This window comes from Solea senegalensis, linkage group LG2, assembly GCF_019176455.1.
Source record: "Solea senegalensis isolate Sse05_10M linkage group LG2, IFAPA_SoseM_1, whole genome shotgun sequence".
Lineage (NCBI taxonomy): Eukaryota > Metazoa > Chordata > Actinopteri > Pleuronectiformes > Soleidae > Solea > Solea senegalensis.
In genome coordinates, this window is record NC_058022.1 from 27,052,979 (window position 1) to 27,068,225 (window position 15,247).

General features: G+C 39.9%; 1 protein-coding gene across 3 annotated transcripts in view; it reads right to left on the reverse strand.

Moving 5' to 3' along the window:
* Positions 1-5,260: 5,260 nt before the first annotated feature.
* The window catches only part of LOC122765048 (interleukin-1 receptor accessory protein-like 1), a 238,644-nt gene continuing 228,657 nt past the window's right edge, over positions 5,261-15,247 (reverse strand). For 2 of the 3 annotated variants that reach the window (XM_044019106.1, XM_044019105.1), the window contains 3 exons: positions 14,200-14,370; positions 11,490-11,534; positions 5,261-9,761 (listed from right to left, as the gene is read on the reverse strand). In XM_044019106.1, the coding sequence (XP_043875041.1) occupies positions 9,034-9,761; positions 11,490-11,534; positions 14,200-14,370 (944 nt within the window). In that variant the 3' untranslated portion in view covers positions 5,261-9,033. The remainder of the gene's footprint in view (positions 9,762-11,489; positions 11,535-14,199; positions 14,371-15,247) is intronic. The other variant, XM_044019107.1, reaches the window with a different exon arrangement.

A 15,247-nucleotide genomic window follows, 5' to 3' on the forward strand; every position in this document is an offset into this window, starting at 1 on the left:
ATGTCGTCCAAAATCACCCAAAAAAGTCATAGTATAGTATGTTGTCCAAAATCAGTCAAAAAGTCATACTTAAGTATGTCTTCCAAAAACACCCAAATACTTCATAGTATAGTAAGTCGCCCAAGTTCAGTCAAAAAAGTAATAGTATAGTATGTCGTCCAAAATCACCCAAAAAAGTCATAGTATAGTATGTCCTCCAAAATCACTCAAAAACCCAATGCAAAAAGGCCCTTGTTCCAACCGGGGCTCGAACCCGGGTCTTCTCGCTGCAAGGCGAGAGTGCTAACCACTACACCACCGTGTGGCCCCTCATAGTATAGTACTTGTCCAAAATCACTCAAAAAAGTCATAGTATAGAATGTCGTCAAAAATCACCCAAAAAATAGTATGTCGTGCAAAATGAGACAAAAAGTCATAGTATAGTATGTCGTCCAAAATCACTCAAAAAGGTCATAGGTTAGTATGTCGTCCAAAATCAGTCTAAAAGGTCATAGGTTAGTATGTCGTCCAAAATCATTGACATTCAGCAAGGTTTCATTGGACTTTCTAATGATTTCATTAAATATTATAATCAACTTCATTAGACCTAAGTTTCAAAACACAAATTAAACTCATGTCATCAGGATCTCAAAGCAGATCTCGATGAACCTAATGAGCCACTTGCAGCTTTTCAGGTTCTTCAAACACAGGGCCATGTTAAAGACGACTGCTGGAAACAAATTGGCTGCAGCACGGTGGTAGATGAAGCGATGACTTACTGGTAACTGAGTCTTCAACATGACTGTGCTCAGTTGTCATGGCGATGTTGAAACGTGAAGTCTCTTCAATATAAATGGACACAGTTCCATGTGCTAATGAAGACCATGTATTATTATGGTTTAAAGCACTGTCAATGCAGACTCAAGAAATGCAGGGCACAGTGGAGAAGAAGCTTAAGAGAATGTGAAGCAGTATTTATGAGTATGTCGCTGATAATGTTGGGGTTAAAAACAGAAAACCTGACATTGAAATCACAGAGCATAAGTCTGAGACCTCAAAGAGATAAGGGAATCTCATGGATGCTGGATCTGCAAAATGAAAGTGGAGATTACAGATCCTGATGGTAACATGTGTACAATATGAGTATTCTAAATGTTGTTAGAAAATCTAACAACCTTCTTGAACCACATTCCTCCAGTGATTGGAGTTATTGTTTTAAATGCTTAAGATGCTGTTGTACATATTTTGCAAATATCACCTTTAATACATTTCTGTAATAACGTATGTGTGTATGAAGAACACACGGTTGTGTGGTGTTTAAGGTTTCATTTAAAGTGCAGTGAATTAAACCAACCACTAGATGGAGGCAAACACCATCACTACACTCACACATGTTGAAATCTGATGTTTTATAGTTTATAGTTGTCACATGTGACAAGGAGACATTACATAAAGAAATCTGCCAGGTGAAATACTGTTTCATGAGTTTATTTTTTTAAATAATTCTGTTGAAGCATGGTTGAAAAGCAATGTCTGACTTTCATTGGTTAAATTTCATAGAATTCTTATTTATTATTACTTTTGTCAGATAACCGAAGGGTACCAACAATTTTGTTCATGTGTGTTCCTGTAAAGGGCTAGTGCTAAAAATAACGTGCAGTATTCCGGTTGCCAAAAGGTGATTTTTGCTCGTACCTTGTTGGTGAGGGGATATAATGTTTTACTTTACAGAGTTAAAGAAAAAGAAAGATATAATACAGAGTAATGACACAGTATGGCATACATTTTTACACAGGAAGTATTAGATTTAGTGGCTCTTATTTTATAGAATCAGGTTGAAAGGAATTGTTGTATGTAAGATGAACTGAGTGACTGATGTAAAGGAAGACAATAAAGTCTGGAGCAGCCGAGTCTCTTGTTTTTAGTCACTACTCATTTATATTACTAAAACAAAACACAACCAAACTTTTATTTTCTAATAATAATAATAAGTAGGCCTACTATAATGATATAACAAAACCCTGCATTTGTCTGATAGAAGTAACTACTAAAACTAGTAGGGACTCTTATTATGAGCTAAATTTACCACCTTAAACACTGTGGTATTTTTGGATGACACGCTCTTTATAAAAAAAAAAAAGTTGTGCAATGATCTTGATCTGGTATTTGCGTAATTATTTTTTTTTACATGATGTACATGTAAAAAAGTTTTAGTTTTCAGATGGCAAAACGAGGCAATTTGTAAAAAATGTGTGAGTGTGTTTTTTTAAGGTTCATTTAATCATCTTTTATAATACTTTTATGGCAATTGCAAAAAGTATCCTATTCTCTGCAATAAGACACAGGAAATAATTTGTCCAGCAGATGGCAACATTTCCCAACATTTCCATTTTATGTTTTAGCAGAACTTTTTTTAATTTTTTTTTTTAAATGTACACTATTTCAGCTGCCATTTTTGATTTGTTCAATTAAGGCATAGCATTATTAGAGGTGGAGCTACTGCTGCACAAAGCAACAATAGTCCATAACTTCTGCGTTACACTGTTAATAAAACAAACAAAAAAGCAGAAATCATCATAATTTGATGCAACAGCATTTAATCAGAAACGCTTTTACTGAAATTTAATTGAAGAAAGATCAATAAATATTTAAACGTGTTTACAAGAGTTGCCACACGCCCTCTCTTTGCTGTCATACGCACTACTCACCAAAACGGTTGACTCTTTTAAATCAGTTCAAACTGAATTAACAAACTCTGCTCATAAATGCAGACTAGAAATAGAAAAATGACATCTAAAATAGTTTCAGCTCCTATTGAGATAACACTGCCAACTGTTAGATTACCACAATATGTGTAAATACAAGGTGGCAGCTCAACTGTGTGACACGTGGTTCACTCTGTCGTGACAATACTCTTCTCAAACATCTACAAAATGTTACCAACAACAGTCTTAAGTAGGATTAAGGAGATTAATAAACCAAAACATACCTACACAATGGTAGAAATAATGACAGCACCACTCACCTGTTTTCTCGGGTGAGGGCTCGACGTGTGTGTGTGTGTGTGTGTGTGTGAAGATAAAAGCATAATCCATCTCAAATTGATCGATCATTTTAAACGTGTTCAATAACGAATGAAACCGTGTGTGCTATTCAACTGCACTTTGTGAATATGTATTGTTTTTATCCTAAGACTTACAAATAATGAATGAACACAAGGTCATCATTTCTTAATTGTAACATCTGCATCCCTTCTTCAAATGCTCTCTCATGCACACGCACACGCGCACACACACCTATCCATGCACAGACAATTGGCCTGCTTCCTCAAGTGGAAGACATGTGACACAGGGCACAGAGCTCTGAGTAACAAGACCCTGTGGGACATAGAAGGCCATGGTAGACCTGCCACAGTGAGTAATGCTCTTCACCTATAACTGTGTGTTTGTGTGTGTGTGTGTGCGCATGCAGAGGAACACATAAAACATCTGTGTGTGTACAGTACACATACTCTCTCTCTCTCTCTGCTGCAAACCTCACCTCTCCTCTCACCCCCGTCTCAGGTTTTTGTTTGGGGAACTTATTATTTTGTGACACTATAATGAAGTGAAAACTCTTTCATTTGGGGATGAAAGTGCAGAAGCTGGGAGCACCACCTCCTGTTTTTATACAACACACACGCACACACACGCACACACACCATATGGCAACGTGTCAGCTCAGACAAAACACATCAGGCCGCTTTACAGGTTATTCAAACATGGCTTCATGTTAAAGGCGACCGCTGGAGAACGAGGCAGCTGCAGGCAACATCGTGCTTCCTCTGGTTTGTGTTCGTACAGCTGCTGCAGAAAATGTCTCCACTCAACCATCAATGGACTACATGCACGGAGCATAACTTACAACTTCTGCTAAAATATACGCCAACGCCTTGACTTTTAGTCACTAACCAATAAGGGGGAAAAAAAGCGGACTTTTTAAGTTAATGTTACTTAGCAGCAGTATCCTTTGTGCACAGCCAAACTTCACCAACTGAAGAGAATCCGTGCATTGTTGGGCCGGCTTATTGAAAACCAGGATGATGGAGTCGTGCATGGAGTCAATCCCTCTGCAACCCACCACAGATACTGCAAGAAGCTAGAATGCTGCAGCCTCTGCTTCAGAAACAATGTGAAAACTCATCACATGGGGTTGATGCAGCTACTTCCAGGTAACCGTCTTCAGCAAGACTTTGCTCGCCTGTCATGGCGATGTTGACATGTGAGCTGTCACCATTATAGATGGACACACTGCTAAAGGAGATCATGGAATATAATATAATATGGTTAAAAGCTCCACTAGAAGTGAGACAAAGAGAAATCACCTGCAGTTGCTCTGCTCTGTTTTGTGTAAAGCAACAGACACTCGACATGGTGCAAAAAAACAGTAGAAATGTTAAATTTTAGTGCAATATCAAATTTGAATAAACTAAACAAGCACTCAGCTAATTTAAATTGAATTATGGGGAGTTCATTGAGGCTAATTAGCACACACTGATGTTATTTCATGATACTTTCTCTCCGAGGATGTTGCTTTGCAGCAAAACAAGTAAATGGTGACAACGCTTTGAGGCAGAAGAGGGGAAAAAAAAAATAAAATAAGAGAGGGATTGTTTATCTGCCTGCGAGCGTGCCGGAAATAACGCTTTTTTTCTCCGAGACAATAAACATGACAGATTTACTGACACTGAAAAGGCTGTGTACATGAAGTCGACACATGCAACTGATTCACCGCATTCTCCACTTGTGTTCCTGAAACAGCTTGACACTTTCAGACGTTCACGCTGGCGGAATACATCAGACACTGTCCCTGGTGAAAAATCAACGCGGCTAAATTTGAGCTCTAAGATATATTCGGCACTTGCATGATCACAGAAAATGAGAAGTGCATCTTGTAAAACACCCACTTCCTGCTCTGCAGCAGCTGAGTTTGCAGCGAGGTCAAACAACGAGGACATGGAGGTTTCTCCCTGCGCCGACTCACCTGATTTAGTCTTATTTTAAAACAAAGCTGCGCTGATTCAGTCTGTGAGTAGGAAAAAAGGAAACATATTGATTGTTGTTTCAAGGTTTTACAGGAGACGACAGAGTTATGGTGGTTGGGGCCGCATCGGCTCCACGCCAGGAGAGAGAGATCCGGCCATCGTCAGCAATCTACGCTGCCTCTCCATAAACTAAGTGAGCCAGGTGGTGTTTTCAGCAAGCAAATGCAGAGCTACCACTCCACACACACACACACAGGATAGAGAAATCACACTACCATGTGGTTTTATTAATAATAACAGTATCTCTTTGACTGAACATTGCAGATACATATTAGAAAATAAATCAGAAACAGGAGAGACGTCTCCAGATTCATGAAAGTGCCTGGAATAATTCTGTGCTATGTATTCATCATTTTCACCATCAAAGCCACTTTGCCAGAAATTCATCATGAAACAAAAACGTGAATTCGCCCCATGTTAGAAAACGCAAACATTTGTTTCCACAAAGCAAAAATCAAACTTGAAGATTTGTCCCGGTGACCTCAGGGGCTTTTTTTTTTTTTTTCTCAGAGAGGCCTCGTGAACGACGACCGCCGCTTTCATGAATATGGCTCGATTGTCTTCATCTTAAATCACATTATTGTCTCGATTATATTTACACAAAGAGCACGAGGCGCTCGTCTGCTCTGAAGCCTCCTCTTACTTTTGAAGTGGGTGGAGTGGTGTCTGATCAGAAACAGGCCTGGGCGAAGATCGTTCACTCCGCAGAATGACCTCAAGTGACCAGACCTGCTCGGAAATATCCAAAAAGCAAAAAAAAAAAAAGAAAAAAAAAAAAAAAAAAAAAAAAAAAGACAAAATTGCAAGAAGCTAAAAGTAGAAAAGGGAAATAAGTTGTTTTTATTGTTTACTAATTTAACTTTAATTTGCATATTTTATGGCACTGAATGATTATGACATACATTAGGTGTTGCGTGGCAGATGAATGATTCACTGTAGCTCGCTTTGGTCTGAGTAACTTTTTCTTATTGTGTACTTTTAATATACTCCAGGGTTTAATTTCCTTTTCTTTTTTTTTAAATACATTCTCTCTCTCTTAATCATTAGTTACATCTTATTTCAAAAGAGTTTAGTTCTAATATATTTTCTCTCTAAAAGTGATGATTATTGGTCAGTCTGTCAAAAAATATAGTTGATTACGTCATCTAAAATATTTGATAAATATTGAAACTGTTGTTAGGTATTTTAAGACTTGTTTGCGGAACGAACCTTTTTGACGCCGAGTGTTCAAAAGTGACACGTGTGTGAGCCCTATTTTATTTTTCTCAGAGCGCAAACACCATAGCAACACAAACAACGCAGCTGTCGTTAATTAGGAAATGAAACACAGAGATAACAGTTTAGCCCTGGACAGCCCTGTTTGGTCCTACAGAGGAAAACCTCGGTACAGTAAGTGGATGTTATGTTTTTTTCCTCTCCTCCGTCTGCACTGACATCATCGATAGTCAAATCAACTGGGAATCGCTGCAATGACAGTAAAATCAATGAGCTGCCGAGTTGCCGTCCATTGTTGCAAAACTCTGCTTTTAATGATAAAAACACAAACTTTTTTCCCTCTTTCAATGTAAGGATAAGACATTTAGTGAAAAACGGATCGATTTTCTTGAGCTATGCACTTCCATTTAACAAAAAAAAATCTTCTTTTTATTACGTCTCCTCAGTTCGTTCTTTCTCAGTCTTTATAACTTTTCGATGCAAATATCCCTCTGTTACAAAAATAGACTTTTCTTTTTTTTCATAAAATAATACACATAACTAAGTTTCAGTGATATAATCTTCTGTTAAGGTAAATAACAAGGTTGTTTGTTTTGTTTTTTTTTAAGTAAATGTTAACATGAGAGATGTGAAGCCTAGCACCATATTCTTCATATCCCGCCTTCACAGACACGACTTTTCGAAAATCATTCCGCAACAACTGGTTTGGGAAACAACTCATCTTTTCCCGTCTTTTCCCTGGACTCCAAGTTTTGCATATTCAGGTTAAGTCCAGATCAGATTTTCCAAACCAGCTCATTGTCATCTCACAGAAGCTGCGACATATCAACACCGCCCCCCCCCAACCCACCTGAAAAAAACCTAAAAGCTTTATAAACTAAACCAGCCAACATATTAAGATAAAGGTAACACAGTTTTTAACCAACACATCTCACAGGCCATTGCTTCACTTTTTGTACAAACTAAAACGAAAAGAAATAAAAGTGAAAATTAAAACATAAAGAAAAACAAGTCCCAAACACTGATGCTACAAAGAATTAGAAAAACGTATATACAGGACCCTGTATTCCTCGACTCTCCGGGTAAAGTATCATAGTTGTTGGCTTGTGTTACGTAAATGTTTATACAGGCATACAAAAGAGTTCTCCTTGCTTCTTTTTTTTGTCGTTCAGGTTAAATAAAAGCTATTATTAGACCAAAACTGAAGCAAAAAAATATATATATCTGCCACCACGTCCATTGCCGATGAGTCCAGAGTGCCTCACACCCTGTTGTCCCTCCCCTCCCTCCCCCTGTTGTTTCCTGGATCAAATTCAAACAGCAGCAAGTAGCTTAAGCCTCATTTCCACCAAGCGGAACAATTCAGTTCAGCGTGCCACGGTGTGGTTTGGAACGGTTAAACCCTGATCCGGCAAGTGTATCCAGGGCGGGCTGTGTGGGCCTGATGGTGAGCTTCATAAACGACCTCATACCAGCGTGACTCAGCGTAGCCCGCCAATAAATTCCACAAAGAAAAACATGATACAGTAAACAATAGTCAACCATAGAGGACATCCAGCATCTCTGTGCTCTTTCTTCTTATCATGTGAAAAGCTTTGTTTAAAGCTAGTTTAAAGATGTTAGGTTTTGTGTTTCCACCTACCATCGCACAGAAGCGATGACTCTCTGTCGACCAATCAAAGGACTGCAGTGTGTCTAGCTCCACCTTAGACTGTATGTAAAAATGAACACAGCATTCAGGTCTGGAAAGTAAAGCCTCCGGGAAGTAGCCGCAAGTGTCAGTTAGCCACCAGGGGGCGACTCCGCTGGTCGCAAAAAGAAATCTACCTCTCGTTTCAGCTCTTCTTCAATTGAACATGTTTTGTCTATTTTGTAAATTATTTACAAAATTGAGAGGCAAATTTAGCACGGTACAAATGATATTGTCCAATAGGTGACTAATCTGAAATGGCGCCGGTCCCATCACAAATGTTGGCTAAAAATGAAAGTTGATTTTCAACTGAATGGCTACGTCCATCTTTACATGCTATTCTCTAAGCTTTGCCCTTGAGGAGCCATACCACTGTGCTTTAGGGCTGTCACTTTTTATTCCAAATTCACTATTATTTGCAATGTGTGATGAAAAGTTCAAATTCCAGCTGTAACGACCGGCGTGAAAAGTCTCCAATTAGAATCCAGCAGAGGGCTCATATAAGGTTTCCTATCCTATCATGGGAAAGGAAGCTGCTGCCCAGGATTGATGGAGATCATGTTTGGGGACCAATACAAATTGAACACTTTGGCAAAGGCGGCCACAGCAGCGACAGCATCTTGGAGATGCGGGAGATTCCTCTCTCTGCAGAGAGAAATCCCTCAGAAAACCAGTGATTTCCCATTCAAGGATTTTTTTGATCCTTCTGTAATGTGTATAATAATAAAACAATTGGTATTACAGTAATAAAAACTTTGTAGTACTTTGATTTTTGGAAAAAGTGACAGCCCTACTGTGCTCGGTACCCCACAAGAAGGGTGCCAAAACCTGGGACAGTACGGATCGGTTATTTTGGTACCCATTGCAACGGCTGACGATGGAAACACAAATAATTGCATAATGTGCCAAAATGAACCAAACTGCACCACTTGGTGGAAACGGGGCTTTAGTGCCAATCAGGTTCCTCTGGCTCTGGTGTGTTTCGGGGTCTTAGTGCCAGAGGTGAGACCTTCTAGAGTTGGACATCATACAGAACCACAGTCCGCCACAAGTGACCCCATGTCTGTCACCAGATGACGCTGGATATGCTGGTCTCTCTGGGCAGCAGCGGCAGCATGGCGTTGTTGCCGTGGGCCTCCTCCAGACTCTGCTGGCGCGGCGACTTGGACTGTGGCCGCTGTCCGTTGATGAGCGTCATGGGGATGTTGCAGTAGGTGTGCTGGTTGCTTAGCGAGGAGAGCGGTGGGAGCGTGCCGCCGGGTGGCAGGTCGTAGTCGTAGCTACGGTAATAGTGTTTCTGCCTCATCTGAGTGTGGCAAGAGTTGTGGAAGGTGGAGCGCAAGTCTGGGTGTGCCGTCGCCATGGCGGTGGAGGTGGCCGCTGCCATGGAGATGGCCGAGACGGTCTGGAGCTCGCTGAAGGGGCCCTGCTCGCTGACATCCAGCACCTGCTCGTGGGAGATGCTCAGGGGCTCCATGCGCTTGAAGGGCATCTCGTAGAGCAGCTGCTTCCAGAACTTGGAGTTGAGCTTGTTGCTGGGTGCCCCGTGCCACTTGATGACCGTCAGCATCTTGATGGTGTGTTTGAGTGCCTCCACTTCCTGGTAGTTCATGATGCCGCGCAGCTCGGCGCACTCGATCAGAATGACTTTGATCTCGCCGGTCACCAGCATGTTGCGCAGCCGCGTCTCCAGCTCAAAAATGCTCCACCCCCGCCGCACGACATAGCTGGGCGTCATGACAATGATGAGACGCTTGCTCTGGTCCACGCAGCGCGCTACGTCCTCGATGTAGGCTGGACACACAGACACAGACGGACACACAGACCACATGGTATTAATACCACCAAGTTGGGTTGGTTTCTATTTGCTAATGGATGATGAAAATGTGATGAAAGGCTATTTGAAGAACTCTCTTGGCCTTGTTGCGTCTGTTTACCAAACTACCACCTTTCATCAAAGTTCCAAACAAACAAAACCAATTAACTTTAGATGAGAAAAGTGGGATTTCTGAGCTTTCCAATTTAGCGGTTCTAAATTAAACATCTGTCAAAGTCAAAAATTCTGCAGTGTCACCAACTCATTCAGGGATATGGCCTGAGGAAAATGAAAATAAAACAATAAAATGTGTTTATATATTCCAACTTAAATAACATCTACAACCTCTGCAGCAATGTACTGTATTTGTACAGAATAATGTGGAAAAAAAAGAAACAAGGAGAATAACGTTATCCTTAAAAACATACAACACTCATCTCTCACCAGCAGGTTTACAATTAATATTTTAAATTCGGCTGCTCAGGTCATTGTTAATATGATTAAATCTTAAATTGTGTGTATATTTTTCTGCTGCTGTTTAAGTAAAAATCTTCTCTCTGTCGGCCTCTAGAAGCACAACCTGAGAGCTCATGTGGACAGAAACCTGATCAAAAAGTAAACTTGGATTTGCTGTCACGAGTCGATGTTGTTGATAATTGCCTCCCTGCAGCTAAAACTCCGCTGTAGCTTTCCAGTATACGTTAAACCAATCAAGCAAATTTTCATTTTATCACGAGTGAAAAAGAAAGAAAGAAACAAGACTGAATCAACGGACGCTTTATAATTAGCTAATGAGTAGTAGTTTCATTTTATGTTTTGAATTGATTAAACTTGACGTAAATCTGCCCTGCTCTGGCGACACTTTATAGCTTTGTGGATTACATTCCTCCTCTCAGAGACCTTACAAGTCTTACAATCAAAGTGTAATGGCTGATTCACAAAATCAATGCTAAATGACAGGAAACATCACTCTTGCCCTGATCTAAAAAAAAAAGATGACAACAACAACAACAAAAAAAAACCAAACAACAACAACAAAAAACCCCATAAAGAAAATGCAATACATTTTGAGCAGTATTTCTTTGATTCATCATTTCAAGATAGTTAAGTGAATATACAGTACATACAATTTCTTTTAATAAAAACATCTGAAGTAGCTGCAGGTCTCATTTGTCAGCCAATAACACGTCGTCTGTACTGTGAGACTAACATCTAACAGCTAGAAAATCCTGATCTCCAGTTTTCACTCAGCAGAAATCTGCTCAGATTTTCATCAGTGACAACTTATAACCTTGTATTTTCATCATATATATGTATATTTTATATGTGACATTGCTTGGTTTTCACCATAAAACTGAATTTAAGTTTATTTTCCTGAATTCTCCAACGCAAGACCACTAACAGTAACAACAGTAAGAAGATAGACAACATATTAGTCATATTTCTTTGTCAGCAAAATCTCAGAGAGAAAAAAAAATCTATAAGTTGTTTAGGTTGTAGATAATGGCCCTATTAATGGAAAAATCATAGATCAGTGAAAACTGCTTAGTAATAAAATACAAATTTAAATGGGCCTGTGAGGCATAAATTCAGAGATTAATATTAACCTATAAATGATGACAGAAAGACAAAGTGTACATAAAATATCGTTTTGTGTTACTGACTTGTTCTGGAAGTAAAAAAAAATCTGGGGAAAAAAAAAGTACCTCTAAGTAGTCGTGTGTCATCCTGGAAATGATCATTGGTGAAACCTGAACATAGATATTTACATTTAACGTAGAATCAAATGTCAAAGTACGGTAAAAGCATTTTAAAATAAGAAAACAGTCAAAGTGGGGAGCTGGATCTGGCATAAACTGTATGTGTCCACTGGTGTTTTTGTTCCACGGGCGATTTTTAAACAGTAATCGCCAATACCAGTTTATTCCAGTTTAATATGGGACATGTAGCATAAAAAGGACAAGGATGTGGATTTCTATTTCAAGGTGGGTCCTTGTGAGGAGAGTGGTTGTATATGAGGTACTTATACAATCATTTGCCAGTGTGTTAAATGTTAAATGCACTTGGTGAGCATCCTGTGAGGAGAGGCAGCCAAAAGTGGGCAGGTGTGAACTCAATGAAACCTGGCGAATACAACAGGGGGAAAAAAAAAAAACAGGTTTGCCACTTGACTAAAGGGCTCAACCTCATAAAAGCTATGACACTTTCAGTCTAAGCTGTCATAAAGGTAAAGGTTTCTTTAACCAAGATGTCACCAAAACATTACGACGACGACTACTGTTTACAGCTCTGTTCACAGCCTCACAGCTAAATCTGTAGATTTTGACCAATCACAGCACATATCAGAGAGAGCAGTTGCTCCTGTTGGCTGTTCCATTACAACTTCTTTGGGGTGCAACAAGTGTGTGTGTTCATGGATGCATCGATGGATCAACAACTCCTTTGCGCACTCATGTAAAATTGCTGATTTTCTCTATGGACTTTGGTGTGGTTTTCAAAATTATGTATGTCACAATGCAACAATGGATAAAGTATGTATGTCACAAGGCAACAATGGATAAAGTATGTATGTCACAAGGCAACAATGGATATAAGTACCTCATAAACACTCCACTCCAAAAATCACAAATTATCCTTTAAACATATGTTAAATTATCCATCATACTGTGCAATAACTCACAGCTCAAGTGAGGGATTATTGACATATGCTAAAAAAACCCTAATGGCCAAAGTGTGTTAATCTATAGCTAAGGATTATGCTTCATCATAACAGCTCCTGAGATGCTAATACACTCCCACTGCAAACCAAATGTTTACACATGGACACAATGCGACAGTGAGCTGCAGTTGAGGAGCACTTTCGTGTCCCCCGATCCTTGAGTTTTTATGCCATTTTCCCATATTACATCAGTCCCCCTGCATCGAGCACATAATCATAGCACGGGATTCAGTTTAAAACCTCGGCACAGCGCCACTGAGGATAATTAGTAATGTCGGCATGTGCAGGAAGACAGGCAGATGCAAGTATTGCAATGACAGCTAATAACATAATGATATTATCAGAGTCATCTGTGTGATTAGTTAATCAAAGATAAGCGCGGGGCATGAGGAGAGGCTCCATTAGAAATAGCAAAACATGCATTTGGATCCATGCAGGAAGAGCTATGTGATTGTACATCATTACACAGCAGCATGCACAGGTATGGTGTGTGTGTGTGTGTGTGTGGAGCTGGAGAAGGACCGTGGACTGTTCTAATGATAGGGCTCCTTCTTTCTGCTAATTATGCTGCACATGTATTAAAAGGCTATTATGCCTCCCACAGGTTTTTGCACAGTGAAGATAATACACTGCTCATACTTGAGCACATAAAGAAACAACCAGTGACTCCAGACCTCAGGTGAGTATTTCTAAGGAACAATGTATGGTTGTGTTTTTTAACTAAGTTTTACAAAGAAGACAAAGCAGGTCAGAGTAGCTGCAGGAACCAACCCCAGCAGATATTATTATCCCATTCCCACTGGCCTAAAAAACGACTCTAATACTGGATTTAAATTGGTTTTTGACCAGGTGTAATATGTTTAAGCGGCATTAACTGCCAGGTCAAAGTACTCTAATGCAGGTTTCTTTTTTTTTTATTAGTCTGGGGTCAGCGTGTGACCCACGTGAACGCGGTTATTTCTTTTTCAATTTCTTTATTTTTGGCAGCAATGCGTTATTTCCAGGATAATGCGTAAATGCGTTCAGTATTTTTTAATTTCTTCTTACTTCACTGGTTTTGGTTTCGATGCATTTGCAGCGTCACATTTCACACATGGGTGAAAAACACACCACAGGGCTGACCAACGGGAATGGGAATAGTGTAAACCACCTTTTTTTTTTGCGAGTACACCTCTTTTTGTTCTTTCTTCTGATTTTTTTTCTACATTATTTTATTAACTGTGGGGGAAACCACTACTTTTAGAGACATTAGGGACTTAAAAGGTGTGGAAAATATATAATTAAAAGTGGTTTATACAATGTAAAAATCCTGTATGAGTATGGGCTAAGTCCGTTTTTCCCAATCCTGGTCCTCAGAATTCCTGGATTGGGAAACATTGGGCTAAGTGATTCTTATTTTGTGTTATTTTCTTATATTTTGGTTGAATGTCCTAACTGAACAACACCTAAATGTCTCCTCTTTGCTTTCTGATGCACGTACGCTCAGCCAATGGTTAGAAAAAGCTCATTTCACAATGACAAACTTAAAAACAATGATGGCCTTGCAGGTCTAGTGATGCCACAACACAGATGCGTGACCAAAAACAACAACGACAAAAAAAAAAGAAGGCAAATCACCACTGCACTGACAACACGAGCAACACCAACTGACAAAACAATTGACACAACGTGACATCGCCGTGAGAGAGAGAGCTTACTTCCTGTGGGGATCAAGTCCCTGTCTGGAATGAAGAGTTTATACCCATAATGCTTCTCCAGAACATCAGGGAGGATCTCCAGTGCAAAGCGCTCCTCCTCACGGGTCTCCTGGCTCCACTGGTCCGGGTCTACTTTGGTGTAGGACAGGTAAGCGTCGTAGTCCTTGTTATCTGTAAGGTAAGGACAGACGTGTGTATTCACTTCAAATCCTTCAATTTTTTTTTTGAAGTTTATGATCACTGCTATGAAGAAGAAAAAAAAAAAAAGCATTTCAATTCCCTTAAATCTTTGCACTACTACATGTATGAGGATTAGAACGCTCCCAAAACCACTTTGCTTCAATTAAATGTGCATGTTTTATGATTGGAACATAATGTTTCCTGCTTTGGTCAGCACTACTGAACCCCCGATGCTCACAATCTATTTTCATACCGGTGTACGGAGAGCTGTTCGTTTCAGCGGGGAGACTTCACAGAGGCAGAACGCCTCCATTACACTGACTGACCTCTGGGCACCTCTGCCCATCTGAGTGCTTTTCATTACTGCACCGTCCCCGCTGACCAATCATGTTCCCTCAACAGCTGCTTCGCCAACTGCAGGCGAAGCAAACCAGACTCCACTCTGAGCTCAATGTCCAACACATCACATCACATCACATAAAGGGCTCTGTCTGAGCAAGGAGACAGGCGCCACAACACTGCAGACATACTGTTACTGTAGATTTGCTTTTAAAGGGCCATTTTCACCGTCATAGCCATGCAGAGAGACAAAGCGGCTAAAAGTAAGCAGACACTCGGTCCATTTATCATGAAGTTGGGGGAAAAGAAGGACTTTTCAAAAACACATTTTAACATGTTGCCCGGAGTAAATTAGTATTATTTAACTGGACCCAAACTTGTGGTGGTTCTCTATTCACGCTACACAGTTCCTCTCCAGTCAATGCTTTGGACTGATGAAGAGATGGAATTGAGCTCTTTCAACTTAAAGGAATACGTCACCGATTTGCATTTAGCTTTGTATTATTGGAATAGGGGTAGTATTTTTGAA